This window comes from Elephas maximus, chromosome 19 (genome assembly GCF_024166365.1).
Source record: "Elephas maximus indicus isolate mEleMax1 chromosome 19, mEleMax1 primary haplotype, whole genome shotgun sequence".
NCBI classification, from domain to species: domain Eukaryota; kingdom Metazoa; phylum Chordata; class Mammalia; order Proboscidea; family Elephantidae; genus Elephas; species Elephas maximus.
In genome coordinates this window covers 35,951,556-35,979,501 of record NC_064837.1, presented here as the reverse complement: position 1 = coordinate 35,979,501, position 27,946 = coordinate 35,951,556, and the positions used below count along the sequence as shown (strand labels likewise).

Here is a 27,946-nt window from a genome sequence, read left to right as displayed (position 1 = left end):
TATGCTGTTACCTCTCCATAGGGTTGACTGTTTTTCTCCTGCCCATGGATTGTCCCTGTCCTTCTGTCTTCTCCTTGAATTTGGTGACTTCACCCTTTTCCCCTTTCTTTCCCTCCCTTCCTCATCTGCACCCTGGGTCTAAAACCTCCATCTCTCTTATTTGTCTTTAGGATTGGGGTCTCCACACTCCTCCCTCTTTCCCTCTCCCTGGGCCTGGCCTCTTTATTCCTTTTTAGGCCTGGACTCTCCAGCCCCAGGTCGAAGGGTCTGCATTCTTTTTCCTCTTCTTAAGGCCCCCTCTCCCTCCCCCAACCCTTTTCAGCTTTCCCTCTCCTCCCCCTCCCTCAGCCCCGAGGCATTGTGGGAGGAAACAAGATGTGGGGCGAGAGCGGCGCGGGGAGAAGCCCGCAGTGCGGGGCCTGGCTGGCGCAGCCAATGGCGAGCGCGGGCGGTGGCGCGCGCGGCGGGGGGGCGGGGGCGGGGCTCTATTTCAGGGGGGCCGCGCGCCGGCCGGGCTCAGCAGCAGAGCGGAGCGGAGCTGCGAGGCTCGGTTGCGGAGCAGGCGGGCGGGTCGGCGGGCGCGAAGCGGAGCTCGGGCGGCCGGGGAAGCTCCAAGGGTGGGTGGCGGCAGCACGCGCGGCCCGTGGCTGCGGGAGCCGGAGACCGCGGCGGCGGCGGCTGCTGCAGGAGGAGCACAGGGGACACCGCCCCTGCCCACGCTCTGCCTGAGGCCATCGCATCTCCCCCGGGGCCCCTTGCGGACTCGCCTCCGTGAAGGTGAGCAGTGAGCGGGGGCGTCCTCGGGGCGGCGGTCCCTGCTGTCGCGTGCAGCCCCACGCGCCCAGGGCTTACCCGCAGCGCCCCTGCGGCCTCCCTGCCCCACGCCCGGCCCAGCCGGGGCCCAAGGCCTGGACCACCGCTGCCCCCGCCGCCCTCGGCGTCGACGGCCCCAGCAGCGCAGCGCGGCGCCCTCGGCGCCCCTCCCGCTCGGCGCAGCCCTGGCTGCGCCACCTCTGCTCTCGCGACTCTCGTGGCGCGGCTGGAGACCCGGGGCTGCGGAGGTGCCGCTCCCCGTCCCCCGGGGAGTCTCCCTGCGCTGTGTGGAGGCCGCTAGTGTTTGGGGCCGAGGAGAGGGGGTGGAGAGGGCTCGGGCGTGACGCGGCTCCTCCTGCCGTCGCCGCCGCCACCCTCTGGGGCGTCCTTCCTGCGGCGAGGACGCCCAGTCACTCCGGCGCTGCTCCAGGCCGGGTGGGGGAGGGCGGCTGGCCGGCCCGAGCTGCGGACCTGGTGGGGCGGCGGGGGTGGAGGTGGGAAGCAGGATGCTCTCATCTTCCAGGTGCTGGTCTTCGGTCTGCTGCACTCGGGGGGACCGGCGTAGGGGAGGGAACTGGCCCCCTTGGAGATCAGAAGGGGTAGACAGAAGCGTTCGTGTGTATGTTGGGGGGGGGTTGGGCCGTCCTTATCATTGGAGGCTTAGCTTTTCTTGTCGAAAATTCGGGAGCTGTCCTGGGGTGCCCTTTTTGCTTTTCAAAGGAGCACCTGGCTCGTGACTGAGGTGGCTGGCCTGGGGCACTCTACCATCCTTCTATCTAGAGGCTCAGATCCCTTTAAGGGAGGGACTAGGCTGGGCACCTCCCTATGCTTTTCTCGCTGGCACCTTGGACAGGGGTGGCCAGCTCTGGGCCTTGCCTCGCTCAGACGCCTCGGGGGGCCAGGGGTGAAGAATTGTGGCATTGTAGTCACAAGACCAATATTATGTAACTGGAGGCTTTCTCCTGGAGAGTAAGGTGGCTTTTAATTACTGTGACAAAGTTGCTCCTTTGGACTTTGGGGATGAGGCAGTGGAGCAGGTGAGCTTACTGGGTAAACCGAGCCAAATTTATGCTTTCACTTCATTGTCTAACCGGGCCCCACCCCCACCCCTGGGTTTGTAAATAGTGCCCCCTTTCGAGTGGTAACCTGCAGTAGGCCACCAGGTGACACTAGCTTTCTTCAGTATCGAGAGTCTTGTGATATCACAACATTGTCCCTGTGCTGCTGTTAGACCTTTGCTCAAACCCGTTGAGGTTGCCACATTGATCTCATTTCAACCATTGGTTTTAAAAATGAAGATGCTGACTTGCCCAAGGTCATTTAGCTAGTCAGGCCTTGAACAGTGTTCTCCTGACCTTTCCTCAGCACCAGGTGATGCTCACAGCCTCCTCTTGAGGCTCTGACTTTTCCTCTTGGGAGTGTGTCAGAAGGCCCTTCTTCCTAGTGTGATGGTGGGGGGTTCTAGCCCACTAACCCTTCACCTCTGGTGGCCTGGCCCTGCTTAGTCTGACGGTGCCAGCAAAGATCCCATGGATACAGTTAAGGGCTGCCTGACTGGTGGCTGTCATGTGTGTGGTGTGTGCACTTGGTGAAGGCTGAAGAAGTAGCTGTGAGTTCTGCTTTCCTTCCAGCCCATCCAGCACACAGGCTAGTGTGGATTCAGAGATCAAAGTGGCCTGGAACAATACCAGGGACCTTTCTTTGATCAGGCAGGCTCTTGTCTCAGGGCTAGGATGAGACCATCTTTTGTTCACTGGGCTCGGCCACAGAGTGGCACTTTGAGGGTGAAACTTGGGATTGTTGCTGGTCTGTGTGATGGGGCTGTGGTCAAGGACAGAGGGCAGGATTTTGCAACTCATCCCTTCTGCTCTGTCAAAGCACCTCGCATGCTACAGACTGCCAGGCAGATCCCAGCCAGCCTTCTTGGGATTCCTCTCATGCCAGGAATGGACCATGCAGGGTCTGCCTCAGAATTCTGGTTGCCATACCATGAACGTCGTGGTCCGGATAGTAGGGATATGAAACCAACAGTTCTTCACCTTTCTTTGACTCTATTTTTTACTTTAACCTCTAATGCCATGTTTTTCCCAATCTTACGTTTTTGCTTAGGGGAAAGAATGCTTCAGCATTTCTGTGAGGAAAATAAGATATTATAATGCCTTTGCCTCTCTTAGTAGGTCGGTAATCTTTGAATGAACAGATAAATTTGACAGGAGGAAAAAAGATCCAAGGAAATGACAAATCAGTGTTGGAGCTGGGTCATCTTTGGGTGAACAGATATATTTGACATGAGTAAACAGATACAGGGAAATGACAAATCAGTGTTGGAGTTGGGTCCAAAATGTAGACCTTTAAAAATTAGACTGAGCTTTAAAGAATAAATGTAGTAAAGAGATGGGGGAGGCAGAGAAAAGGATGGGACAGAGATGTGATGGCAGGTGTGACTGACTGCCTAGATTTGAGGCTGCCGTCTCAGCCTTTCCACTGCTAACAGGCATCTCTGTCCTGGGTACTTAAGAAAACACAAAACCAGACCCACTGCCATGAAGTCAATTGCGACTCATAGCTACCCTATAGGACAGAGTAGAAACACACCGTAGAGTTTCCAAGGAGCTCCTGGCAGATTCGAACTGCCAGCCTCTTGGTTAGCAGCTGTAGCACTTAACCACTACGCCACCAGGGTTTCCGGGTACTTAAGGGAAGGCATAATTACTGTCATTTCTGCCACCACTGGGCATTGGTACCCTGGAGTCTACCCTACTTCTTTATGTTTGTATAGAACAGGGTTTGGCAACCTTTTTCTCTAAAGGTCCAGATAGTAAATATTTTAGTGTTTATAGGCCATACATACAGCCTCTGTTGCAACTGCTCAGCTCTGCCGTTGTAGAGTGAAAGTAGCCTTAGCCAATATGTAGATGAATGAGCATGGCATGTTCCTTTAAAATTTTATGAAAACAGGTGGTGGGCTGAATCTAGCCCATGGGACGACCCCTGTATTTACAGGTCCTTATTCACAGATGATCTCATGTAACCTTAGTTAATTCTTATAACAACCCCAACAGGGAGCTGTCCTCATTGCTAAAATGGAAATAGTCAAATGCAGAAAGGCTAGTGATTTGTTCAAGACCACAGAGTTCAAAGTCAGAACCAGAACTCAGGCTTACTGATTCCTATAGGAATCAATCTCCTTTTTCACCTTCTTTCAACCTCCTATAGGAGTTCACCTTTCCACTGTGATACCAATAATGCCTTAATGGCCATTTAATCAAGGGCTTATTATGTTAAGGTGTAATACCACCTGGTTTATCCTCAGGACATCCTGTGATCCCCATTTTACAGATAACATGGAACCACAAAGAAGGCTAAGTAACTTGTCAAGGACACAGCTAATAGGTGACATATTATTATGTTGGCTATCAGCGCTGTTCAGGATATTGGAAATAGATAAACTTAGGGCTGAAAGAACCTTTACCATTTTTTAGATGATGTGCTATTTGCCCTGAGTCTCCCAGGGGTGAGGATGATGTCTCTGGTAAAAGCTTAGGAACTCCCTCTCCTGGTGCTTCATGTCTGTGTTTTCTTTTGCCCTCGCCTCCTGCACTCCCCTCTCCCACTGAGGCCCCACACCTAGGAGATGGCTTTTACTGTCCAGACCATGGGCTATCAGCCTCACCTCTCTGCTCTTTCTGCAGTGTCACGATGTCTGACCGGAAGGCAGTGATCAAGAATGCAGACATGTCTGAGGACATGCAACAGGATGCTGTTGACTGCGCCACGCAGGCCATGGAGAAGTACAACATAGAGAAGGACATTGCTGCGTATATCAAGAAGGTGTTCTGGGAGAGCTTTGGCTGGTGGTGGGGGTTGAGGGTGAACAGCTGAGATGTATTCCAGGGAAGGCTGGAGCTGGGGACATAGCAAAGAAGACCTATCCCATGCAGACAAAACCCTAGGAACTTGGAAAGCAGACAAATTAAGGAGTGATAAGGAGTGCCAAAGCATTCACCTTAGGAGTTCTTTGTAGGAGCTCTGCTGGTGTGTGTATATGTGTTCTCAGAATAATCATGGGAGTGTCAAGCATCAGAGAAGGATAAGACTATGCAGGAAAACTTCAGGATAAAATATAAATGACTCAATTCAGAACTATCCAAAATGAAGATCAAGGATATTTGAACAGATAAGATCATATGCAAATTTTAAGGAAATCGTATCATTTAAAGTGAAATATCTCTATAATAACCCTCATCATGTAGGGGATTTTCTTGTCCTTGTCTTAAAAAAGTATTCACAGATAATTGCATCATCCCTTTCTTTCTACATTTTTAAGAAAAAGGTGGGTTTGAATAAACAAGTGTTTTTTTTAACAGATACTGAGGTGATAGGTTTGGTCCTTGGAAAATTTCTGAGTGGATATGGTTAACACAGCAAGGAAGCAGCTGAGCGTATAAGTGGAAAGTGGGACCTAGGCCTCCTGATTCCAAGCCAGGACCCATGCCCATTGGGGCCATAGTCTTGACATTCTCTGCTTTGGCATCCCAAGAAGGGTGTGTGAGGTGGTAGCACTGTGGTCCATAGAAGTCACAGGGTCTCCTTGGGTTTTATAGAACTCTGTTTTCCTACCCAGACGGATGGAGTGAGAAGAGGAGACTCGAATCCTAGGAGACCTTGTGTGTACAGCAGGGCCAAGAGAGGCTGCTAGGGATATGGGCTCCCTGCTGAGTGATGGCCTTGCTGTCCTATCCAGGGAGAGAATCCAGAATTACGGACTCTCAGAACTGAAAGAATCCTTAGATTATTTGGTCCAGCCATCTCCTTTTGTTCATGGGGAAAATGAGACCTAGGGAATTGACTATTGTTCTCCTGTGTTAGGAGCCCTGGTGGTGCAGTGGTTAAGAGCTCAACTGCTAACCAAAAGGTCAGCAGTTCGAATCCACCGGCACGTCTTTGGAAACTTTATGGGGCAGTTCTACTCTGACCAATAGGGTTGCTGAGTTAGAATTGACTTGATGATAATGGGTTTGGTTTGGTTTTGTCTCCTGTGTTAACAGAGTCTTGAGCCAGGCCTGAAGCTGGGTTTGAGGGCCCATGCCCTTTCCACTGTCTCCTAGTACTACTTGGAGTCATAGTATGGGGGCTCTGAGGAGACTGGCAAGTTGTATGTTAAGCACCTGGGGGAGAGAGCCCCAGCGTTGGCAGCTTTGGTGGCCTTTGAGGCTTGGGGTAGGCTGTTGCCCTTGCATGGCTATCACAGGCTACATCTAGAACTGAGCCATCTGTTTTCTGCTGCATCCACAAGTGGCAGAGCACTGCCTATTTGGCTAGGTCTCCAGGATTCCTGGGTGGTTTTTATGCTGAACTTCGGCCCCTGAGAGAAGTGAGGGGATTGTTTTGATCTCATGACTGAGGTCCTTACAACCCACACAGCGCCTGGGACATGGAAGTGCCTTTAACATTGACTCATACAGAACTTCTTCCCAGTACTCTTGACGTTGCTTCCTCATTTCTCTGTAGTATCCTGGTTTTTGGTTTAGTAATGGGGGATGCAGCAGGTGAGGGAGGCTTGCTCCTTGTTTTTACTTGTACTGTGTGATGTTGGGGTGGTCTTTTATTCTACTGGGCTTTCTGATTGTGCTGAGGGGTCACACAGTGGGCTAGCGGGGGGTGGGGGGTAGTGAGAGGAAGGAGAGATGATGGGGTAGGGTATAAAGGGCTAGAGCCTCAGTGGAGAGAAATAATGGAGCCTTTGTGGTGTTACATTATTAATGAGGGAAGGAGTATCCTAGCCAGCCTTAGAACCTGAGCTCCTGAGGCTCAGGGAGCTGAGGCCCGGAGTTGGGGGTAGGGTGAAGTGGGTAGATATTAGTGCTGAACTTGTAGGGAGAGACTCCTGTTCTGATTTCTCATCTTCCAGCTGCCCTAATCACCTTCTTCTCCCCTTCTATTTTTCTTTTAGGAATTTGACAAGAAATACAACCCTACCTGGCATTGTATCGTGGGCCGAAATTTTGGCAGCTACGTCACACACGAGACAAAGCACTTCATCTATTTTTACTTGGGTCAAGTTGCAATCCTCCTCTTCAAGTCAGGCTAGGTGGCCATGGTGAAGGCGTCAGTGGCGGCGGCGGCAGCGATGGCAGGCAGGCGGCGTTGCTGGGACTGTTTAGCACTGGGGGCCAGCACCAGGATGTCCTCTCCAATGGCTGTGCTACTGCATGGACTGTATACTCGATTTCATGTGTATGTCGCAGTAAACAAAACCAAACTTTTTTCTGTTTAGTTGCCTGGGGAAGAAGGCTGCTTTATGTTTAATTTTCAAGACTTTAATTTTTTTTTTTTCGTTGTATTGCCCTAGGAAATCTCTCCCTATTCCTACCTTTTCTCTTTCTCTCCTTATACAAAATGAAAATCTCTCAACAAAGCCCCTAAGACTAGGAGGGCTAAGGAAAAGAAATAGGTCTATGGAGGTGGAACTAAAACCGTGCAGCTGCCTCTTCCTGGCGGTGGATGCTGCTTTGGGAGGCCAGGGAGGCTGCGGGGAGACGGCATTAGGGTTGGCAAGGAGAGAGGGATAGGAAGGAGGGCGGGGGGATTACTCTAGTACCAGGGAGACTATTCCACTGAACTGTGATTCTACGACTTGGGGCAGGGGGTGGGGTGGGGGGTGGATTCTTCAGGGGGCCCTGAGACGTGTTTGTCTGTGGTGTGTGGGAGTGGGGAGCAGACTTGTCTTGCTGTCTTTTGTCAGAAGAGGTTCTAAGTAAGGCTGTGTCTCTGTGGGTTACCTTTTATTCTTCCTGCCAGTGCTCATGCTAGGAGGATGTTGGGGGTAGGATTAGCTTGATTTTTTTTCTTTTCATTTTCTCTTCTCCCCTCCTGTCTGCTCCCTGCTTAGCCCTCGGTTTTCTCATTCCTCTGGAGTTCTCTTAGAGCAGCCCCTGCTGGCTGGCAAGGGAATTTGTGGTGACTGTAGTTCCTTTTGTAGTTCCTTAGTTAGCTCTTAGCAGTCAAACCAAATCAGTGTCTCCCTTGATTGTCCTCTGTGTGTGTGTGTGTGTATGTGTGTGTCTTGGATGAGGGTAGAGGGGAGGGAGGGACAGGACAGTGTGGAATCCCTAGGGTATTATGGGTAGGTAGGGGGAACAGTTCTAAGTGGGCCTTTGTTAAAAACCTCTGGAGATGTTTGTTCTGGGGGGAAGACAGGTGTCAACCCCTCAGCATCTAGCCCAGATCCTCTGTTTGCCCTACGGCCGTCTGCTCCCTCTGAAGGCTTTAGGAGCACAACCTGGGAAGAGATGGCGGTGCTGCCGTCTATGCTGGAGCGGGTCTTGGTGGAGAGGGAAAGTGACACTGGGTGGTTGCAGCCTCTGGTGGGAGGTAGGCATAGAAGTGATAAAGGGCCTAAGAGGGGTTTTGGGGGAACTTTGGAGGAGGTCGGTCTTGCAGTGATGAAGCCAGGTATCTCGAGGTGGAGCAGGGCCATGAGTGGGAGGAGATTCCAAGGAGAATTCTGGAGAAATCTCATCTGTTGATAGAACAGGGCTGGGGTAGGGGGGTCAGCTGCTGATTCTCATGGATCACGTTAAAAACTCTCATGTGTAGGTTTGACACTGAGGGGGATGGGGGGTCCAGCTCATTTTTTTTTTTTAAGTCCATCTTTGGGGCTGGTGGAGAATAGGAGAATGCCCCTTCCCCCAAGCCCTTAGTGTGTGCTGAGCTTTCTTTTCCACGCTGGCAGAGGAGGGTGGGGATTGAGGCGGCGACTGAGTTCCCTGTATCAAACCCCTTGGTGGGCACTGTCTGTGGCAGATTGAGTGCTTGGTTTTAGATTTTGTTTTTGTTTTTTTTTTTTTATGAATGTCCAAATCTGTGTTTCCCCCTTCCCTCCCAGACTTGTGTGGCCAGTCAGAAGTGTCTGGTTTGTGTCCATCTCTCCCTCATTTCTGGAGCAGGGGCTGAGACCCCGCCACATCTCCTATGCTCTGCATCCACGCCTCTTTTGGACATTAAAGGTCGATTGATGCACTTGTGAGCTGTTTGAGCTTCTTTGGGGATAAAGGGATTGGCTGGTGGCAGTGCTCCCACACAGTGGGTGGGGGAGGGTACCTGGGGGGGAGTAGAATGGGAGTTGAAGAGATAAGACAAAGCAGAGAGATACTGATTGGCCTGAATTGGGACTTAGTTTTAAGGTCGAGGTTTGAGCCCCTTAAGTTGGGGAGAACTTCTAACCAGCAGCACTTGCATGCAAGGACTGCTCAGTCCTCGCTCCCTTGGTGAGGATGGCCAGACGAGCCACATTTTGGGTCTTTGGTATATTAGATGTGGTCTTCCCATCTGGGTTTGTAGCCCCAATCTTTGTTGAAGTATTAGGGAGTGGAGGTGCTTCGTCTTCATTTCTGTTACCATTGTTCACTGAAAAGCATTTATTTAGTTTGTGTTGTGTGTTCGGGCCTAGGGTGCTGGTCACACAGTAGAACAGACAGGCAAATTTTCTCATTCCACGGCATGCACGTTCTAGCACACTGATAAGCCTTATCCCAGTAGTGATATGTGCTGCCAAGGAAATGAATCAGGCAATGAGCTATTGAGTGTTGGAGGTAGGTAGGCAGGGTTCACTCAGATATAAAGCTGGAGGGCTGGATTTGGGGGGAAAGACTAACGTCTGAGGTAGCGAGTTTTGAGGGAATAAGATGAAGCACTTTAGAAACCCAACTTCTGTTCCTGCCTCTACTGTTGTGAGTATTTTGAAAGAGCTGGAGCCTTGGGATAGGAGAGTGAGGCCACAGTCCACATTTCATCTGTAAGGGTGTCTCTAGGGCCAAAACTTAACCTCTTTTTGCCCTGTTGAGAGAGACAGCTCAAGCAGCATCTATGGACAGCACATTCCTGCACAGGTAGGTGCACAGTGTTTGTCTGGGAGACTAATCCTGCAAGGCTTCCTGAGGGAGAGGCTTTTATTCTGAGAGGAAAGGGGATGGGTTACGGAAAAATCAAGACCATTCCCTGGCCACCGAGCCCCACCTGCTTGCCTGGCCTCTGTCCTGGAGTTGTGCAGTGCTTGGGTGGTGCAGGTCTGAGGAGGAGCTTGGAGATTGAAGATAGATGGATACATGAGATGAGGAATGGGCTATGGAAGATAGGTGAGGCACGGAGGAACGTAGCCACTGCCAAAACCATGGCCAGGCTGAGAGTGAGTGGGCAGCATCAATATCCTCGCCTCTCGCCCTCTTCTCCCATCTTCAGGGGCTTTCCTTTGGCTGAACCCAACCAAAAGGCAGATGTCATGGCTGACCTGAGGAGGTAGTCTGTAGAAGAAGGGTGGAGAATTAATCTAAGGGGGGCAAGCAAGGATAACCAGCATGGAGGGAATTGCCTCTGTTGCTGTGTCTCCTGAACTCTAGTGTTCCTCTAGCTTGGACCTAAGGTGCGGCTGTCTCCTAAACGTCCCCTCACTTCGTTCAGGTCTTTGCGCAAACATCCTGCTATTTAGAGGGGTCTTCTGACATACTGTATGAAATAATACCTTTTCCCCATCACTTACCCAGTGTAATTCTGCGTAGTACTTGTCAACACTTGACATATTTTGTTTTATTGTTGGTTTCCAACAACTAGAATATAAGTTCCATAAGAGCAGGGGCCTTTTCTGTTTTGTTCACTGCTTCCAAGCACGCGAAACACCTGCCCTGCAGGAAATGCTATGTGTCGATTGGCTGGATGAAAAGAGAGGAAGCAACCGCGGGCAGCCTCTGCCCAGGACAGCCTGGCCTTTCCTGAAGAGGCTTCTGCTTTTGGTTTGACTCCCGCTTGCTGCCTCAGTCCTAGGCATTCCCTGCTGCCTGGAAAGGAGTGAGAGTGGAGAACTCCCCAAGTGTGTTCAAGCCTTACCCCCCCACCTTGCTTGCTAGCTATGGAAGAATGACATAGTGTTTTCATAAAGTGCATTTTATTTGTAAAGCATTTTCAGTTTGTTTATGCCATGGAAACCTCAAAACACCCCTCTGAGCTAGACCCAGCAGTCATTAGCCACATTTTTGGATAAGCAAACTGAATCAGGGTGGGTGACTTGCCAAAGCCCATGTAGCATCACAAGAGCCCGGGCACTGTGACTCACGGGCTTAGCTGGGTTTGTCAGTCTCACTGACACTCCTTGACCCTAATTCTGAGTTCAGGAGCACATTTCTGGTTCCGCCAATGTTCACCCTTCTGGGGCTCCTGTTTAGCAAGGACGGGGGGTAGAGAATTACCTGTCCCTTCTCACTGCTCCTCCCCTCTGCCAAGGATTAAGGAGTTTCCCCTTCTCCTTGGGGCCTCATGGGAGGGGTCATAATGAATCTCCTAGACTTAGAAGAGCGAGCAGACTTCCAGAGTTCTCAGGCCTCCCCTAAATTAAAGGCATGGTTTCCTCACCACCCTGCTAATAAGGAGTGATCTACTACCTGTCAAAGAGGTCAGGTGTACCTGTGGTGTACATGGGCCTAGTGTCCACATCAATGTACATGCATACTCCTACCCACAAACTGCTGCTATACCAGTATAGAGAGGTTCATAAGATTGAAGAGAACCAGCAGAACCCCAGGTCCCTGGTGCCAAGCTTCACCCTTGTCCAAACAAAGGTGTGTGGTGTTTCAGGTGAGCCTTCTGGACATGTCTAAAGAGAGGCTGGACATGGAAGGACAATGTGGCGGTGTGAGCAGAACACAGAATGTAGAATCAGAAGACTCCGGGTTGAGTCCCAGCCCTACCATTTGCCCACTGTATGAACCTGGACAAGTTGCTTGACTTCTGTGAGCCTCAAATTCATCATTGGTAAAATGAGGATAATACCTGACTTCCCTAAAGAAGGGATGAGGATCAAGTGACATCATGAATGTGAAAGTGCTTCCTTTGAAACTGGAATGGTATGATGATGAAGGAGGAGAAGGAAAGGAAGAAAAAGAAAAGGAAGAAGAGGAAGAAAATTATTAGAGTCAATGATGATACAGTTTGGGTAAAAAATAGGATTCCAAAAAGTCAGGCCCCCAAAATACCCCTTCACACCCTCTTCTCTGCCCAGCTGTACCCATATTATAGAGGAGAAGGTTAAGGACCAGACGGGGAAAGAGGCTTAACCAAGGTCACATGTATGGTTTGGAACAACTGGGATCTAGGAACCTGGTCTCCTGACTCCCAGGCCAGGACTGATCCTGGTTTGATGTGGTGGAGGGGACTGGTTCACTAGGTGCTGAATCCCCCACTGTGCTCTGGGTGCCCTGTACCTGTTTGCAGTTAATTCCCATTTTTTCTTTCCCCACCCCTGACGACTACTAATCTATGTTCTGTCTCTGAATGTGCCTATTCCAGGCATTGCATATAAATAGAATCATAAAATACACAGTCTTTTGTGTCTAGTTTCTTTCACTTAGAACAGTGTTTTCAAGTGTTGTAGCATTTATCAGTACTTCATTTCTTTTTCTGGCCAAATAGTATTCCGTAGTGTGAATATACCACATTTTGTTTATTCATCAGTTGAACATTTGGGTTGTTTCTGCTTTTTGGCTATTACGAATAATGCTTCTATGAACATCTGTATCCAGTTTTCATGTGGATATATGTTTTCAATTCCCCTGGGACATCTTTATTTTTTAATGTTATCTTACTTTTCTATTTTTTTAATCTAGATTGAGGTTGGCAAATTTCTTCTGTAAAGGGCCAGATAGTAAATATTTTAGGCTTCATGGGCCATATGGTCTCTGTTGCAGCTACTCAACACTGCCATTGTAGTGTGAAAGACACAAATGAACACGGCTGTGTATCAACAGAATTTAGACCATAGGCCAGACATGGCCTATGGATCATAGTTTGCTAACCCCTAATCTAGATGATATATTCACATGATTCAATGTTCCAAAAGCACAAAAAGTGAAAATTCTCCCACCGTTCTTCCCCAGCTGCCAGATTTCCCTCCCTGGAAACAATGTTAGTAGATTTTGTGTCTTCTTTCAGAGACAATTGACAGAAGTATGTTTTTAAGAGGTTGTATAATATTCCAGTGTGTTGCAAATAGTTTAATAAACATGAAGGACAACGTTATTCTAATAGTGCTGCACTACCTGCCTGCTTGGTTCTTACATCAGGATGATCTTTTGAACTCTTGAGATTCGCCCAGAAGTTTTGGGGCCATGCCTGGTGAATATAATGGGTAATCCCCTTTCATAAATTAATTATACATGTATGTATATATATATATATATACATGGAGCCCTGGTGGCACAGTGGTTAAGAGCTCAGCTGCTAACCAAAATGTTAACAGTTCAAATCCACCAGCTGCTTCTTGGACACCCTATGAGACAGCTCTACTCTGTCCTATAGGGTTGCTATGAGTTGGAATTGACTTGATGGCAATGGGTTTGGTTTTGGTTTATACATATGTATATCAGTACTCATTCCTTTTTTATATAAAACAAAATATTTGCCATTGCAACCATTTTTATGTGTACAATTCAGTGACATTAATTATGTTCCCTACGTGCAATCATCATCACTCTGTTTCGAAATTTTTTCATCAGATGAGTGACTCCTCTTTTGTCAAAAATAAGCTCCGACTTTCAAGATATGCAAGATTTTCTCAGGTGGTGTATCAGTGTGTCTGTCGTTCAGGGTTCCACCAGAGAAACAGAACCAGTGGGATGGATGGATGGACAGATACATAAATAACATAGATATTGCATATAGATATTGTATAGATTTCTTGCAAGGGTTTGGCTTATGCTATTGTGGGGAGCTGGACTGGCAAATGCACAATCTATAGGGCAGGCTGTCAGGAAGGCTGACGGGACACTCTGCGACAGGAGTTCACAACACTGCCTTCCACAGGTGGGATTTCTTCCTCTTCAGGGAAATCTCAGTTCTGTTGTGTTAAAGCCTTTCAACTGATTGGGCCAGGCCTCCTCCCCCTACACATACTATTCAGGATAATCTCCTTTACATAGAGTCCACAGACAGTAAATGTTAATCACGTCTATAAAATACCTTCACAGAAACACCTAGATTAGAGTTTGAATAACTGGGTACTATAGCCTTTCTTTTAAAAAGCCTAGCCAAGTTGACACGTAAAACTGACCATTATAGTGCACCTCTTATCAACTTGGCAGCTGTGCACATCTCCTTAAACCATACTTAATCTCCAAATAAAGACAGCAACAAAGTCTTACTTCTACCTAACATGATACAATTACTTGTGTACAACTGAAAACATGCCAAACTTTCCCTAGAATAGTAAGTGAAGTTCTAGGGTGATGTACACCCTTATTTTTGAGGTTCCCCATCTTTTTGCCTTCCTGAGTAAACCAGGTAAGAGTTGCCCATCTTCCCCAGGAAATCCCCTCTTAGCCTGGAAGCAAACAGTCCCTCTCCACCCCCGCCTGCAGGGAAGGTCTGGGTATGAGAGAAGGGATTGCCTTTCTCCTGCCCTGCATGTCGCCTGGGAATGACCCCTTCTCTGTTCTCTGGAGAGAGGGCTCCTTCTCATTCAAAGAAAAATACATCTATGGCTACTGCCCCTTCCTGGAGGGAAGTATGGTCAGTATTTCTCAAACCTGATTCTGTGCAATCTTTTTGGGGTGGGGGGGGGAATCCTAGGGACACCCACTGTTGACAATTGTTTTTTTATAATATAATTTAGGAGCCTTGGTGGCGCAGCAGTGGTTAAGAGCTACGGCTGTTAACCAAAAGGTTGGCAGTTCAAATCCGCCAGCCTCTCCTTGGAAGCCCTATGGGGCAGTTCTACTCTATCCTATAGGCTGGCTATGAGTCGGAATGTATAAGCATAAAACTAGGTATACGTGTGTGCTTGTAGCTCTTACATGAGTATGAAACCAAAAGCAAATTTACAAATTAAATACAAACAAAGTTACAACACCTATAAAATTCAAATGAACAATACTGACATAGTACCCCCACCCCAGCCTTTCTGTTTCTAAGTCACACCTCCTACCAGGAACAAGTGCCCATCGGCCACAGCATGGCTTTTCTGCCTGGACATTCTGTACTGGAGCAAGCTTGGTGGATCATTCATTTCTCCCCTCACTTTCCTTGGTTTGAACCCCTACAAATCTTCCCTTCAAACAATGCATCTTGGTGTCATTTGGCCTGCACGTGGTGTGAGCTCATCATTTAGGTATCAGGTCTGTCTCTGCAGGTTTTTTCCCTTGTTAAAAAAAATTTTTTCTTTTCTTTTTTTTTTTTTTTAGTTCTAAATAATTAAAGCAGCCAAAGCCACAGGTAAACATTAACAGGGACACTAAAATTGGGAGGCAGTTCTTAGTTCTAAGGTGGCCATCCAGAATCCATTAAGAAAAGTTATCAAGTGAAAACACAAAATGAAAACTTAATTTAGTGAATTCTTGTACCCCAAGAACACCCCAGTTAAAAATAAACTGGAAAGGGGAAGGGCTGCAGTCAAATGCTCTGGACATCCCTTTCTGATCTGACCCTTAGCAGTTGGCAGTCAATCTTGCTAAGCCCCAATTTACTCTTCTGTAAAGTAGGGGTAATAACGCCACTCGGAGTTCCCCTAAGGATTAACGTAAATGAAAAAGTGCTTGACAAACTCTCAAGAACAAGAGAAATGTAAACTATTATCCTTAGGGGCAGGTCACAATGTACTTCTAAGTCATACTGTGGGTTGGTCAGGTCCCTTCTGGCAGCCTCAGTTTTATCATCTGTAAAGTGGGGATAAAGACTCCCACCTTGTGGATTAAGTGATGATGTAGGCAAGAGCACTTTATTTACTCAATAGATGTTTAGTGAGCACCTGCTTTGTGCCTGGCACATAGTTTTTCTTCCTGTCTCTCTGGGCCTCATTTTTCATCTAGGACTTGTAACGGTTGGCGCTGAATGCTGTCTTGGGTCCTGCCACTCTGGCTTAGCTTTTCAGTCTCTATCTCTAGTCACAATTCAATCAGTCAACCAATCAATCAACACAAACTTATTGATCATAGATCAAGTGCCCAGTGCTGTGAAGGCTATAGAGAAGTGGAAATCAAATCAATATTTGCTGAGCACCTAATTTGTACTTTTATCATCACTGAGCATTACAGCCTTCAGTTTTTAAAACAAGCAAGGGTGGCTGGCAAGAAAGGAAGTGATTTGTGTAAAGCATCTAACACAGTGCATGACAATTTATGATAAAAGTTAGTTTCTTCCTTCAGCAAAGCCCCAAATCCATTCTAATATCATATTATCGTTGGTCATTAGTGACAAGGATGGAAGGTTCTGGAAAGGAAGATTCAAACTACAGCCGCCTTTGTATATGCTTTCTGCTCAGCACAACGTCACAGTAGGTGCTCAACCTTTAAGGATTGAATGAACATATGATAGTTGAATCCTTTCAGGGAGGCAGCGCCATCTCCTGGCGTAAATGCGTAATGCTGAACTGGAACAGGAGAAGAGAGAATTTTCTTAGGTTAGAAACCCCTCCTTAAGTGTGTGTGTGCGCATGTGTGTGTGTAGGGGGGGCGTGTGTGCGTGTGTGTGTGTGTGTGTGTGTGTGTGTGTAGATGCTACTCTGCCACCGTCCACCATCAGAGTTTAGCCTGAGGGTAATTGAGGCTTCTTGGCTTCTAGAATGGGAAGATTTTGAGGAGATCCGATCTGTCTTCCCTCACATTGCAGAGGCCTGAATCAGGATCTGAGAGGTGAAGACTGGCTCCAGGTCACAAGGCTAGTTAGGGGCAGAGCTGGGACTGGAACCAGCATTCCTGACCCTCCGTTCAGTACTCTTTCCAGGACCTCACAGACCACTTACCTCCTGAAGGCTGAAGGTTTTGGCTTTTTGAGCCACAATCTCTTTGGATGTGCAACTTGGGAAAAATCATTTGGTTGTTGGTGGTTGCAGGGAAGTTGAGGGAAACAACATGCTATGTGCTGTGCACTCTGTATATATTATCTAACTTTTATCTTCTGTCCAATGGGGACAATAATAGAGCCTCTTTGAAAGTGTTATTGCAAATAAAGTAATACATATAAAATCATTAGGTATATGTAAAGTTAGCTCTGGTGGCGCAGTGGTTGAGAGCTCATCTGCTAGCCAAAATGTTGGCAGTTCAAATTCACCAGCTGCTCCTTGGAAACCCTATGGGACAGTTGTACTCTGTCCTATAGGCTAACTATGAGTCAGAATTACTCAGAGGCAGTGGGTTTGGTTTGATTTGGGTATATGTAAAGTTGCTAGAATATAGTAAGCACTCCATAGGTTTTAGTTATCATATCAGTTAGATTTTCTGGGATGCAATTATTTGAATACAGCCTGATCCTTTCAGGTCTTGATTTATAAGGCAGGTTTGGAACAGTGCCCTGTCTAGGATTAGTTATTCCCCACCAATGAGCCATGACTTTCCTGAGTATTCTACTCAATGCCTGTGAATTATGAGTTTTTACAGTCTGGCTGGTGGCAACAGGCACTATTCCTGGCTTTGTGTGAGTGCTGTACATTGTTATCTAATTCTTCTAGATGGTTCTTTCCCTGCCATGGATAGTTTCCTCATACTCATGTGCTGATAAGGACTCTGCTGAATGCTCAAGGGGACCCTCTATAGACCTCTGGGGTTCTCTTTCTGTGGAGATCCGTTCTCTCAGTCCTCTGTCCTGAGAACTCTGGCTTCCTGGACTCCCAACTCTGTCTTCCCAACTCAGCGGTACCCTGGGTTCCATCTGAGTTTCCTCTACCTGCACTGTTGCCTGGAGCCTGTTTAGACCGTAAGCTAAGGTGATCATAGAGTCCAAATTATTATTTTTTCATTTCTCACTGGTTGTCAGCCTTCATTACTCACCTAATGTCCAGAGTCTTGCCTGATTATTTTGGTTGTTTTAGGCTGGAAGATAAATCTGATCCCTCTTACTTTTTCTTGGGCAGAAGCATAAATCTATCTACTAGATTTTGCTGTGTAACAAAACACTCAAAGTATAGTGGCTTAAAACAACAACCATTTATTTGTTCATGAGTTTCTCAGGTTGGCGTTTGGGCCTGAGCAGGCCTGCTGCTAATCTCAGCTGGGCTAACTCATGGGTCTGCAGTCACCTGCTGGTCAGCTAGGTGGCGCTGACTGCTTCCTGGGAATTTGCTGGCTGTTGACTGGGGAAATGGGGGCAACTGGGCACATGTCTCTTATTATCCAGCAGGCTTGCTTGGGCTTGTTCACATGGTGGCTGGGTTCCAAGAGAGTGAGAGGGTAAGGCCCTGTGCATGAACACATTTCAAGTTTATTTTTGCATCTTGTTTGCTATTGTCTCATTGGCCAAAGCAAGTCACCAACCCAGATTCAAGAAGTGGAGAAGTGGACTCCACCCCTTGATGAGAAGGGCTACAAAGTCACATTACAAGGGCACAGATCCAGGAAGGCAAGAATGTATAGCCATTTATACAATTAACGTATCATGGCTATTATCATTCCACTTTAATCCTCACCATAAGCCTGAAGGTAGGTATTTTACACATGAGAAAACTGAGGCTCAGAGAGGTTAAGGAACCCCAGGCCCTGCTTTGATGTCCCCTGGAACTGTGCATGCACTGGCTCCTTCCTGACACCTTCCCCCCAACCTTCCACAAACAGAAGGGTCTCTCCTTCGATACTCTGAAGGAGGCATCTGTGTGTCCGTGTCTGTGTGTAGGGGAGTTAGCAGGTGCTGATGACCTTTACTCCCACCCAGCTTGCTCATTGGTTGGGCAGTCCCCTCCTCTCTGTGCTGCTCCCTCACCCCTTCCTGGCCTATCTGAAAGCCTCCTCACCTCCATGATCTCCCTATCCCATCCCTCCCTCAGGTTAAAGCCAGATGGGCCCTTGAGAGGCCCACATTTGACCACATCCTTTTCCCTCAGTCCTTCAGTGTTGTCTTAGTTATCCAGTGCTGCTATAAAAGAAATACCACAAGTGGATGGCTTCAACAAACAGTCTAGTAGGCTAAAAGTCCAAATTCAGGGCATCAGCTCCAGGGGAAGGCTCTCTCTGTCAGCTCTGGAGGAAGGTCCTTGTTATCAATCTTCCCGTGTTCGAGGAGCTTCTCAGCACAGGAATCTTAGGTTAAAAGGATGCGCTATCCTCCCGGCTCTCGTTTCTTGGTGGTATGAGGTCCCCTTGTCCCTCTGCTGGCTTCTCTCTTTTATATCTCAAAAGAGATTGGCTTAAAACACAATCTAATCTTGTAGATTGAGTCCTGCCTCATTAACATAACTGCTGCAAATCCCACTTCATTAACATTATAAAAATTTACAACAGATAGGAAATTCACATCAGATGACAAAATGGTGAACAATCACACAATACTGGGAATCATGGCCTAGCCAAATTGATAGATATTTTGGGGGCCACGATTCAATCCATGACAAGTGGCTTCTGATTCTTTTGCTCAATAAAAGCTAAACTTATTTTTCATGAATGCTTCAAAGGTCAGTGGAGCAAGGGCGGGGGTTTGGGAACCATGCTCTAAGGGGACTTCTAAGTCAATTGGCAAAATAATTCTGTTATGAAAACAATCTACACCCCACTTTGAAATGTGGCGTCTGGGGTCTTAAATGCTAACAAGCAGCCATCTAAGATGCATCAATTGGTCTCAACCCACCTGGAGCAAAGGAGAATGAAGAACACCAAGGTCACACGACAACTAAGAGCCCAAGAGACAGAAAGGGCCACATGAACCAGAGACCTACATCATCCTGAGACCAGAAGAACTAGTTGGTGCCCGGCCACAATCGATGACTGCCCTGACAGGGAGCACAACAGAGAACCCCTGAGGGAGCAGGAGATCAGTGGGATGCAGACCCCAAATTCTCATAAAAATACCATACTTAATGGTCTGACTGCGACTAGAGGAATCCCGACGGGCATGGTCCCCAAACCTTCTGTTGGCACAGGACAGGAACCATTCCCGAAGACAACTCATCAGACATGAAAGGGACTGGACAGTGGGTAGGAGAGAGATGCTGAAGAAGAGTGAGCTAATTATATCAGGTGGACACTTGAGACTGTGTTGGCATCTCCTGTCTGGAGGGGGGATGGGAGGATAGAGAGAGTTGGAAGCTGGCAAAATTGTCACAAAAGGAGAGACTGGAAGGGCTGATTAGGGGGAGAGCAAGTGGGAGTAAGGAGTAAGATGTATATAAACTTATATGTGACAGACTGACTTGATTTGTAAACATTCACTTGAAGCTCAATAAAAGTTAATAAAAAAAAAAAAAGCTAAACTCATTTTTCCTGGCACCCCAGGCCCTCCATGAGCTCATCCTAACCTAACTTTTCTCTTATTTCTCACCACTCATGTTCATTCTCTCCATAATTTAGCAAAACCAATCTATTTGGGATTCTCTTAAGTGGCTTTGCCCCCTCTGGGCCTGGCCCCTGGATTGTCCTCCTCCTCCATCTCTGCATGCCCAGCTCTTCCTTTTAGCACTGACGTCTGTTTGGAGAAGGTCCCTGGGTGACACAAATGGTTAGCACTTGACTACTAACCTAAAAGTTGGCAGTTCGAACCCACCAAGCAGTGCTGTGGGAGAAAGGCCTGGCTATCTGCTTCTGTAAAGATTACAGTCAAGAAAATCCTATGGAGCAGTTCTACTCTGGAAAGCATGGGGTTGCCATGTGTCCGAATCTACTCAACAGCAATGGGTTTTCTTTGGGGGAGGGGTCATGGGAGGGTGTCAGGAAGGATCCAGAGCATGGACAGCTCCAGGTGTCACCATAGCAGGGCCTGAGGGTGGGAGGACAGTTGATGGTGTTGAATACAGATGTATAGTCAATTCCCGCTATTTGCGGTAGTTCTGTAAAGTTGCCACAAACACTGAATTAGCAAATACAGAGCCATTGCTCCTACAGGAAATACAGGGTTAGGTTCCTGTGAGCCTCCAGCAGGGCTTTGAATTGGTTCATTCCAGTTCGAACCCCTGCTGAGAATCTCAATTTCTAACAAGTTCCCAGGCGATGCTAATGCCACTGGTTAGGGACCAATTCTGGGAACCACCAGTAGAGCGGTGGCTCTCAAAATTTATCACACATAAGAATCACATGGGGATCTTGTTAAAATGTGGATTCTGATTCAGCATACCTGGGATGGAAATGCAAGCTTTCAGCAGGGGTTTGAATCTGAACTAACCTGTTGGAAGCTCTGGATTCTAGTACAATCTTTTTATCAACTGATCAGTGCATAACCTTGTTTTATGTGTATTTCAGTTTAGACATCTATTTAATATATAGTGTTTATTCGTTAACATTGAAATCACGCCAACAGCACTATAATTCATGCCCGAATGAAGCTTGTCTAACACGGGTATTTTTTCCATAAGGCAAAGCACAGCCTTCTTCAGCTTAGCAGGACGAGACAGCACTTCCACATTATGCTTGGGGGCCATTTTAAACAGCAAAATCACCAATGAAAAGCACAAAAAAGTGAAAAATGTGGCACTAAGTATACTGTGAAAAAGACTTATTTAAAGTATGGAAACTGAAAGAAGAAGGCAGAGCATCGCGTGGTTCAGCAGCAGCTGGGAACACTTGCCTCTCCCCCTGGTAAGGAGGCTTTGGCAGAGGCACCTGCGGAAGGCCTCTGCTGAAGGCCCTCAGGAAAGAGACCTCTATATGGATGCACCTGGGGTAGGAACGCAGATATGCTTAAGAGCATGGCTGGCCAGGGAGACCTGAGTCTTCGACTACAATTTCCTTCAGAGGCTGAAATACCTTGGTTGTGCACCAAGTTGGGTATGGAGAGGGAAGCTTTACCCTGGAAGGCCTGCTAGGTAAAGCCTTTGTAATTGTCTATGGTCAGGCCTGAAAAATCACACATAGGCTCCTCTGTGGTGATGGTGATGATGATAATGATGATGATAGTGAGGGTGAGGATAATAGCTGTATTTGTTGAGCACCACCAGATGGATGTAATGGTTCAGAGCAGGGCTCTGATGTCAGGAAGCTGTGGGTTTTAATCCCTTCTGCTGCTTCCTGAGCTGAGGGACTGTCTTAGTTGCCTAGTGCTGCTATAACAGAAATACCACAAGTATTAACAAGCAGAAGTTTATTCTCGCACAGTCTAGGAGGCCAGAAGTCCAAATTCAGGGTGTCAGCTCTGGGGATAGGCTTTCTCTGTCTGTTGGCTTTGGGGGAAAATCCTTGTCATTCCTCTTCCCTGATCTAGGAGGCTTTCAGCATAGGGATCCCAGGTCCAAAGAACGTGCATGCTCCTGGCTCTTCTTGCTTGGTGGTAATGAGGGCCCCCTGTCTCTCTGCTCACTTCTTTCTTTTATATCTCCAAACAGATTGACTTAAGATACAACCTAATCTTGTAGATTGAGTCCTGCCTCATTAACTTCCTCTAATCCTGCCTCACTAACATCATTAAAAACAAAACAAAACCCGTTGCTCTTGAGTCAGTTCTGACTCATAGTAACCCTATAGGACAGAATAGAACTGCCCCTATAGGGTTTCCAAGGAGTGGCTGATGGATTCAAACTGCCGACCTTTTGGTTAGCAGCCAAGCCCTTAACGACTAAGCCACCAGGGTTTCCATTAACATCGTAGAGGTAGGGTTTACAACACATAGGAAAATCGCATCAGATGACAAAATGGTGAACAATCACACAATATTAGGAATCATGGCCTAGCCAAGTTGACACACATTTTTGGGGGACACAATTCAAGCCATAACAAGGACATATTGGTTAACCTCTCAGTTACTCTTTGATAAATGTGGAAATGGTAGTCCATACCTTGTAGAGATATTGTGAGACTGAAATGAGATAACATGTGAATTGTCAGTATAGAGCCCAGCTCGTAGTAAGTACTCAATACATGGTGGCTATTGTTGGTATTATTACTGCCTTGGGTCAGGTACTTTGCCAAGTGCCTTACATACATTTTCTCATTTGATCCTCCCTGAGAGGTTGTCATCTGGTAGTATTACCCACATTTTGCAGGTGAGGAAACAGAGGCACAGAGAACCCAAATATCTTGTCCAAAGCCACTTAGTTTGTAAGTAAAAATTAGAATCTGAACCATGGTTAATCTTACTCCAAAGTCTTAGCCTTATGTCTAAAGGCCTGTAAGGGTTTTTCATCGCACCAAAATATTGAAAATATAAAGGTCCACTAGTAGGGGTTTGGTTAAATAGATTACAGAACACCCTCACCATGTGTGTAACGGTAAACGAAACATTTAGGAAGATTTTCAGGATACATCGTTAAGTCAAAAGGGCACAGTACAGAACAGTGCATAGTATACTACTAATATGTAAAAGGGGAAAATTAATATACAAATGTATGTGTTTATGATTGCACAGGAAACCAATGACGTTAATTGCCTATCAGGAAGGGAACTGAGTAGCTGGTGGGCATGGATAGGAGGGGGAGACTTCACTGTCTATACTTCTCGTTTTTTTTCCGTGTGGTTCAGAACTGGTCTAAATATTAACACATAATTAATTAACATAACTTGTCTGACTTCTTTTTTTTTTTTACCACACTCCTCTGCCCTTAGCTGCCACAGCCACATTGTTCTTCTTTGTACACACAAAGCTCACTTCAACCCCAGGGCCTTTGTACTTATCCTGTGTGGAACGCTCTCCCCCCAATTTTTGCCTGCACCATCCTCTCTCTTTATTCAGGTTTCTGCTCAAATGTCATCTCTCAGAGAGGCCTTTCCTGATCACATCATCTAAAATAACTACCTCTAGTCATCACAGCTTTATTTTTCTTTATAGCACTTTCTACCTCAAATTATATTAGGTTTTTCTGTGTATTTATTTGTTTCTAATCTGTCTCCTCCACTAGAATGTAAGTTCCAATGGGGCAGGATTTTTTGTCTGTTATATTTATAGTTTCTTAGTCACCCAAAGTGACAGAGAAAACCCTACAGAATTTTCTAGACTGTAAACTTTATAGGTTTTTTTTCTTGCAGAGCTGCTGAGTGGGTTCGAATCTTTCAGTGAGCAGATGAGTGCTTAATGATTGCACCACCAGGGCTCCTCTGGGGTGCTAGGAGTTGAAAATCAACTCAGCAGCACCTAACAACAACAGCAATATTCATAGTGCATGTCACATGGTAGGTATTTAATAAGTATTTGTTGAATGAATTAATGAGCACCTAGGTGTAACTCTTTGCCATAGTAAATCAATTAATTAATTCACTCAATAATATTTATTGAGTGCTTACTAGGTGACAAAACAGTCAAAAGTACCTGCCGTCATGGAGCTTATATTCTCATTGACTCAACCATTTACTGAGACACTGCTACGACCCAGGCACCGTGCTAGGTACTTAAGAGGAGCAAAGGGAAAAGTGGTTTTCTCCCTTCAAGATGCTTGTACTTGTTTAGGGAGTGGGGTTGGAGGCTGGAGTTGGAAAAGGTTTGATACACACAGCACAAAATCTGAAGTGTTAAGTACCGAAGGGCTAGGAATGGATTTGCAGGAGAGCAGAGCCTTATCTTCATTGGAATTTCAGGCTCTAGAGAGAGTGATGGAAATCAGGGGAGGGAAAGAAAGGTTAATAGATAAATAAGTGGCCCAGAATTGTAACAGAACAAAACAAGCAAAACTGTATTAGTCTACACTTTCTACCCAGATATGTAGGCAGCAAGACACAGACACCAGCCACACACCATGAAACAGGGCCTAGATACCCGGCTGGGAAGGGTTTTCTAAGTCTGTGTTGGAGGAAGATGATGCATTTCATCCGCAAGGTGCTCACTGCTAGCCTTGACTGTCCCTCCAAGAAGGACTGGCAGAGAGAGGATGGGAGCATGTTTGTGGGCATCCACGGCCCTATTCCACTGTCCTTGGTCCTGAATCATCTTTATTGCTCTTTAGGACATGCCTGTTTCTTCTGAGAGTCCTGGTGGTGCAGTGGTTAAGAGCTTGGCTGTTAACCAAAAGGCCGGCAGTTCAAATCCACCAACTGCTCTTTGGAAACCTTATGGAGTAGTTCTACTCTGCCCTATAGGTTGCAGTGAGTCGGAATTGACTCGACGGCAACTGGTTTGTCTATTTTTTTTGGTTTAGGAACACCGGTGACTTCTGCTCAACATGTTTCAGAGATCCTGAAATAGCTAAGGAATGAGGACGCGGACAAAAATAGGAGGACATAAGAATACACACACATGCCTATAAAGAGAGAGACAGAGAGTCCATGAATTACAGAGGCTGTTATAAAGCACAGACACAAGAGATTGCCAGAGAGTCTTTGGTTTAACATGTTGTTGTTGTTAGGTGCCACTGAGTTGTTTCTGACTCATAGCCACCCTATAGGACAGAGCAGAACTGCCCCATACCACTTCCAAGGAACAGCTGGTAGATTCAAGCTGCCGACCTTTTGGTTAGCCACCGGGTTCTTAACCACCCAGGCTCCCTGGTTTAACATAGTATTAAAATATTGATTTCTGCTATGAAAGAAACCACCCTAGACCATGGCCGAAATACTGAAAAGCTGAAGAATGTAGAGAAATTTGTGCAGAAAGCTATGCAAATGTGCATGAGTGTGGACAAGATTGAGAGAGCACTACCGAGATGGTTAAAGGGAATGGTATCAGTCATTATACCGAAGAGCCTGGAGAGTTCATTTATTTATTTTTTATTAAAAAGAGTAATGACTTAATGTTTTAATAAAAATGATGCACAATTATTATAAAATTAAGCCACATGGAAAAGTTTATAAAGGAAAGCAACAAACCATTCAGCACCATCACTTAGAAATACCATATTTTGTCAAATCTAGCTTTTAACTGTAAGAAAAATAATTTTTATATCATTAGAAAAGTGCTGCCAATGGAATGCTTTTAAAATTTTTTATTGTGGTAAAATATATGTATAACAAAAATTTGCCATTTTAACGATACAATTAAGTGACATTAATTACGTTAATCATGTTTTGCTACCATCACCACCATCCATTTCCAAATGTTTTCCATCACTCCAAACAGAAGCTCTGTAACTCTTAGGCAATAACTTCTCAACCCCCTTTTCCCTAGCCCCTGGTAACCACTAATAAACTTTGGCCTCTATACATTTGCCTATCCTAGATATTTCATACCATTGGGCTTCACAGGAAGGAGGGTCCTGAGGGCTAGATGCTCAGGATCAAGGTACTTTCCTCTATCCTCCCCCACTCTCCCCTTTCTTCTTGGTGTTTGGGAGCAGGCTGTCCCCACATCCCCACCATCTGCTCCTGGATTTTGGGAAACGGGAGAGAGCAGAGCTGGTTTTGATTGTAGTCAGCTGGGTGATGCAGCCCACGGTGGTTGGGAGGGTATGGGTTAAACTTTAGGATCATCCAAAACAAAAGAGGGAAGTTTCTCCCCGAGGAAGGCTGGCAAAGGGGCTTTTGTTATTAGGCAGGAAAAGTACCCTATGACTTATGACTGTGTCAAACTTCCTGGGTGCTCAAGAGGCTGGACACATGCCAACCATGGCTCCCATGTCCTGTCTTGGTCTAGCCACACCTCCCACCTCCAGCCACCTTCTTGCCACTCCATCTTACCTCCTGTGCCCAGACCACATCTTGGCCAAGGAACAAGGGAAATTACCTCATATGAGACATCTTCCCAGTGTGCCCAAAGATCCCATCACCTGCTGGGAAGTGGAGCCTAGAGGCCCATTCTTCCAGCCTTTCTTTGCCAGTGACTTGCTGTGTGTCACCATGGACATTAGCTTTTTGTGAATCAGAAGGAGAACATGGCTCTCAGAGGAGATAGTCCAAACAAGGCTTGTCCCACAAGTTACCCTCCAGCTCCCCATACCAGAGGTGGCCTCTAGAGGGCACTGCTGAAACCACTACACCTCAGAGACTGTAGTCACTAGAAGGAAACTCCATCCCACACATACACACTCACAAAAACACACACAGCACTCCCTTGTCTCCACTTACCTTTCTCAAACATCCCTACCCCCAGGGTGAAGTCCAACTGCCTGTGGGATAACGGGCCCTCTCTGCTACTGATTGCAAAACAGCTTGTTCTTTCTTAATGCTGTTGAAGACACAATTCAGTTGGAATTACAGCCAGATTTCCTGTGTGCGGTTGGAGAGAAAGAGGCGCCCCTGCAGGCTATAGAAGCTGGGGATCAGGAGGGGCAGTGACTCCTCAGACATGCCAATCGGACCCAGCACGTAGACCTTGTTTTCTCTCATCTTCAAATTTTAAAAATTAACTTTGAATTATACAAGCAACAGCTGGATATATTCTGTGTAAGATTAAAGTATGACAGATTAAAGTTCCCTTTAGATGAGGTTAGAGCACCATCCCCAATTCCAGTCCCCTACCTTTATTCCTTATATACAAGCCCTGTTACCATTTTTTGTGTCTGTCCTTCCAAACCTTTTGCTTTATTCATGCACATATATGGATCTGTGGGAAACACGTGGTACTCCTTTTCCTTTTTTCATTAATGTCTTTTTTTTGTTGTTTTTGGTTTAGGGACACTGGTGACTCCTGCTCAGCATGCCTTAGAGATCCTGAAAAAGCTAAGGAAGAGGAAGTGGACAAAAATAGAAGGAAATGAGAATACACACACACACACACACACATATAGAGACAGAGAGTACATGAATTATAGAGGCTGTTATAAAGCACAGACACAATAGATTGCCAGTGAATCTTTGGTTTAACATGTTGTTGTTGTTGTTGTTAGGTGCCATCGAATCATGTCCAACTCATAGCGACTCTATAGGACAGACTAGAACAACCCCATACTGTTTCCAAGGAGCGGCTGGTGGATTCGAGCTGCCGACCTTTTGGTTAGCCGGCAAGTTCTTAACCACCCGGGTACATTGTTCTCCAATGTGCCTCTTTCACTGAATAGCTTATCCTGGAGATCTGCTCATGTGTTATTTAGAGGGCTAACCCATTGCTGGCTAGTTGATTTTGACTCATGGTGACCCCCAAGTGTTACATAGTAGAACTGCTCCATATGACTTTTTTGGCTGTGACCTTTATAGAAGTAGATTGCCAAGCCTTTCTTACATGGCAGTGCTGGGTGGGTTTGAACTGCCAACGTTTAGGTTAGCAGTCAAGTGCAAACTGTTCGCAACACTTAGTGACCTTCTTAGGGGACTAGCATACTCTTTTTAAGTATTATATAGTATTCCTTGGTTGGGCGGTTGGGTTATACCTCCATCAGGTGGCCATT

General features: G+C 46.5%; 1 protein-coding gene across 1 annotated transcript; it reads left to right on the top strand.

Moving 5' to 3' along the window:
* Nucleotides 1-510: 510 nt before the first annotated feature.
* Nucleotides 511-7,417, top strand: DYNLL2 (dynein light chain LC8-type 2). Its single transcript, XM_049860973.1, has 3 exons — nucleotides 511-777; nucleotides 4,506-4,644; nucleotides 6,767-7,417. The coding sequence occupies exons 2-3, from the start codon at nucleotides 4,513-4,515 to the stop codon at nucleotides 6,902-6,904; spliced, it is 270 nt and encodes an 89-aa protein (XP_049716930.1). The 5' UTR covers nucleotides 511-777; nucleotides 4,506-4,512; the 3' UTR covers nucleotides 6,905-7,417.
* The last annotated feature ends 20,529 nt before the right edge of the window (nucleotides 7,418-27,946 follow it).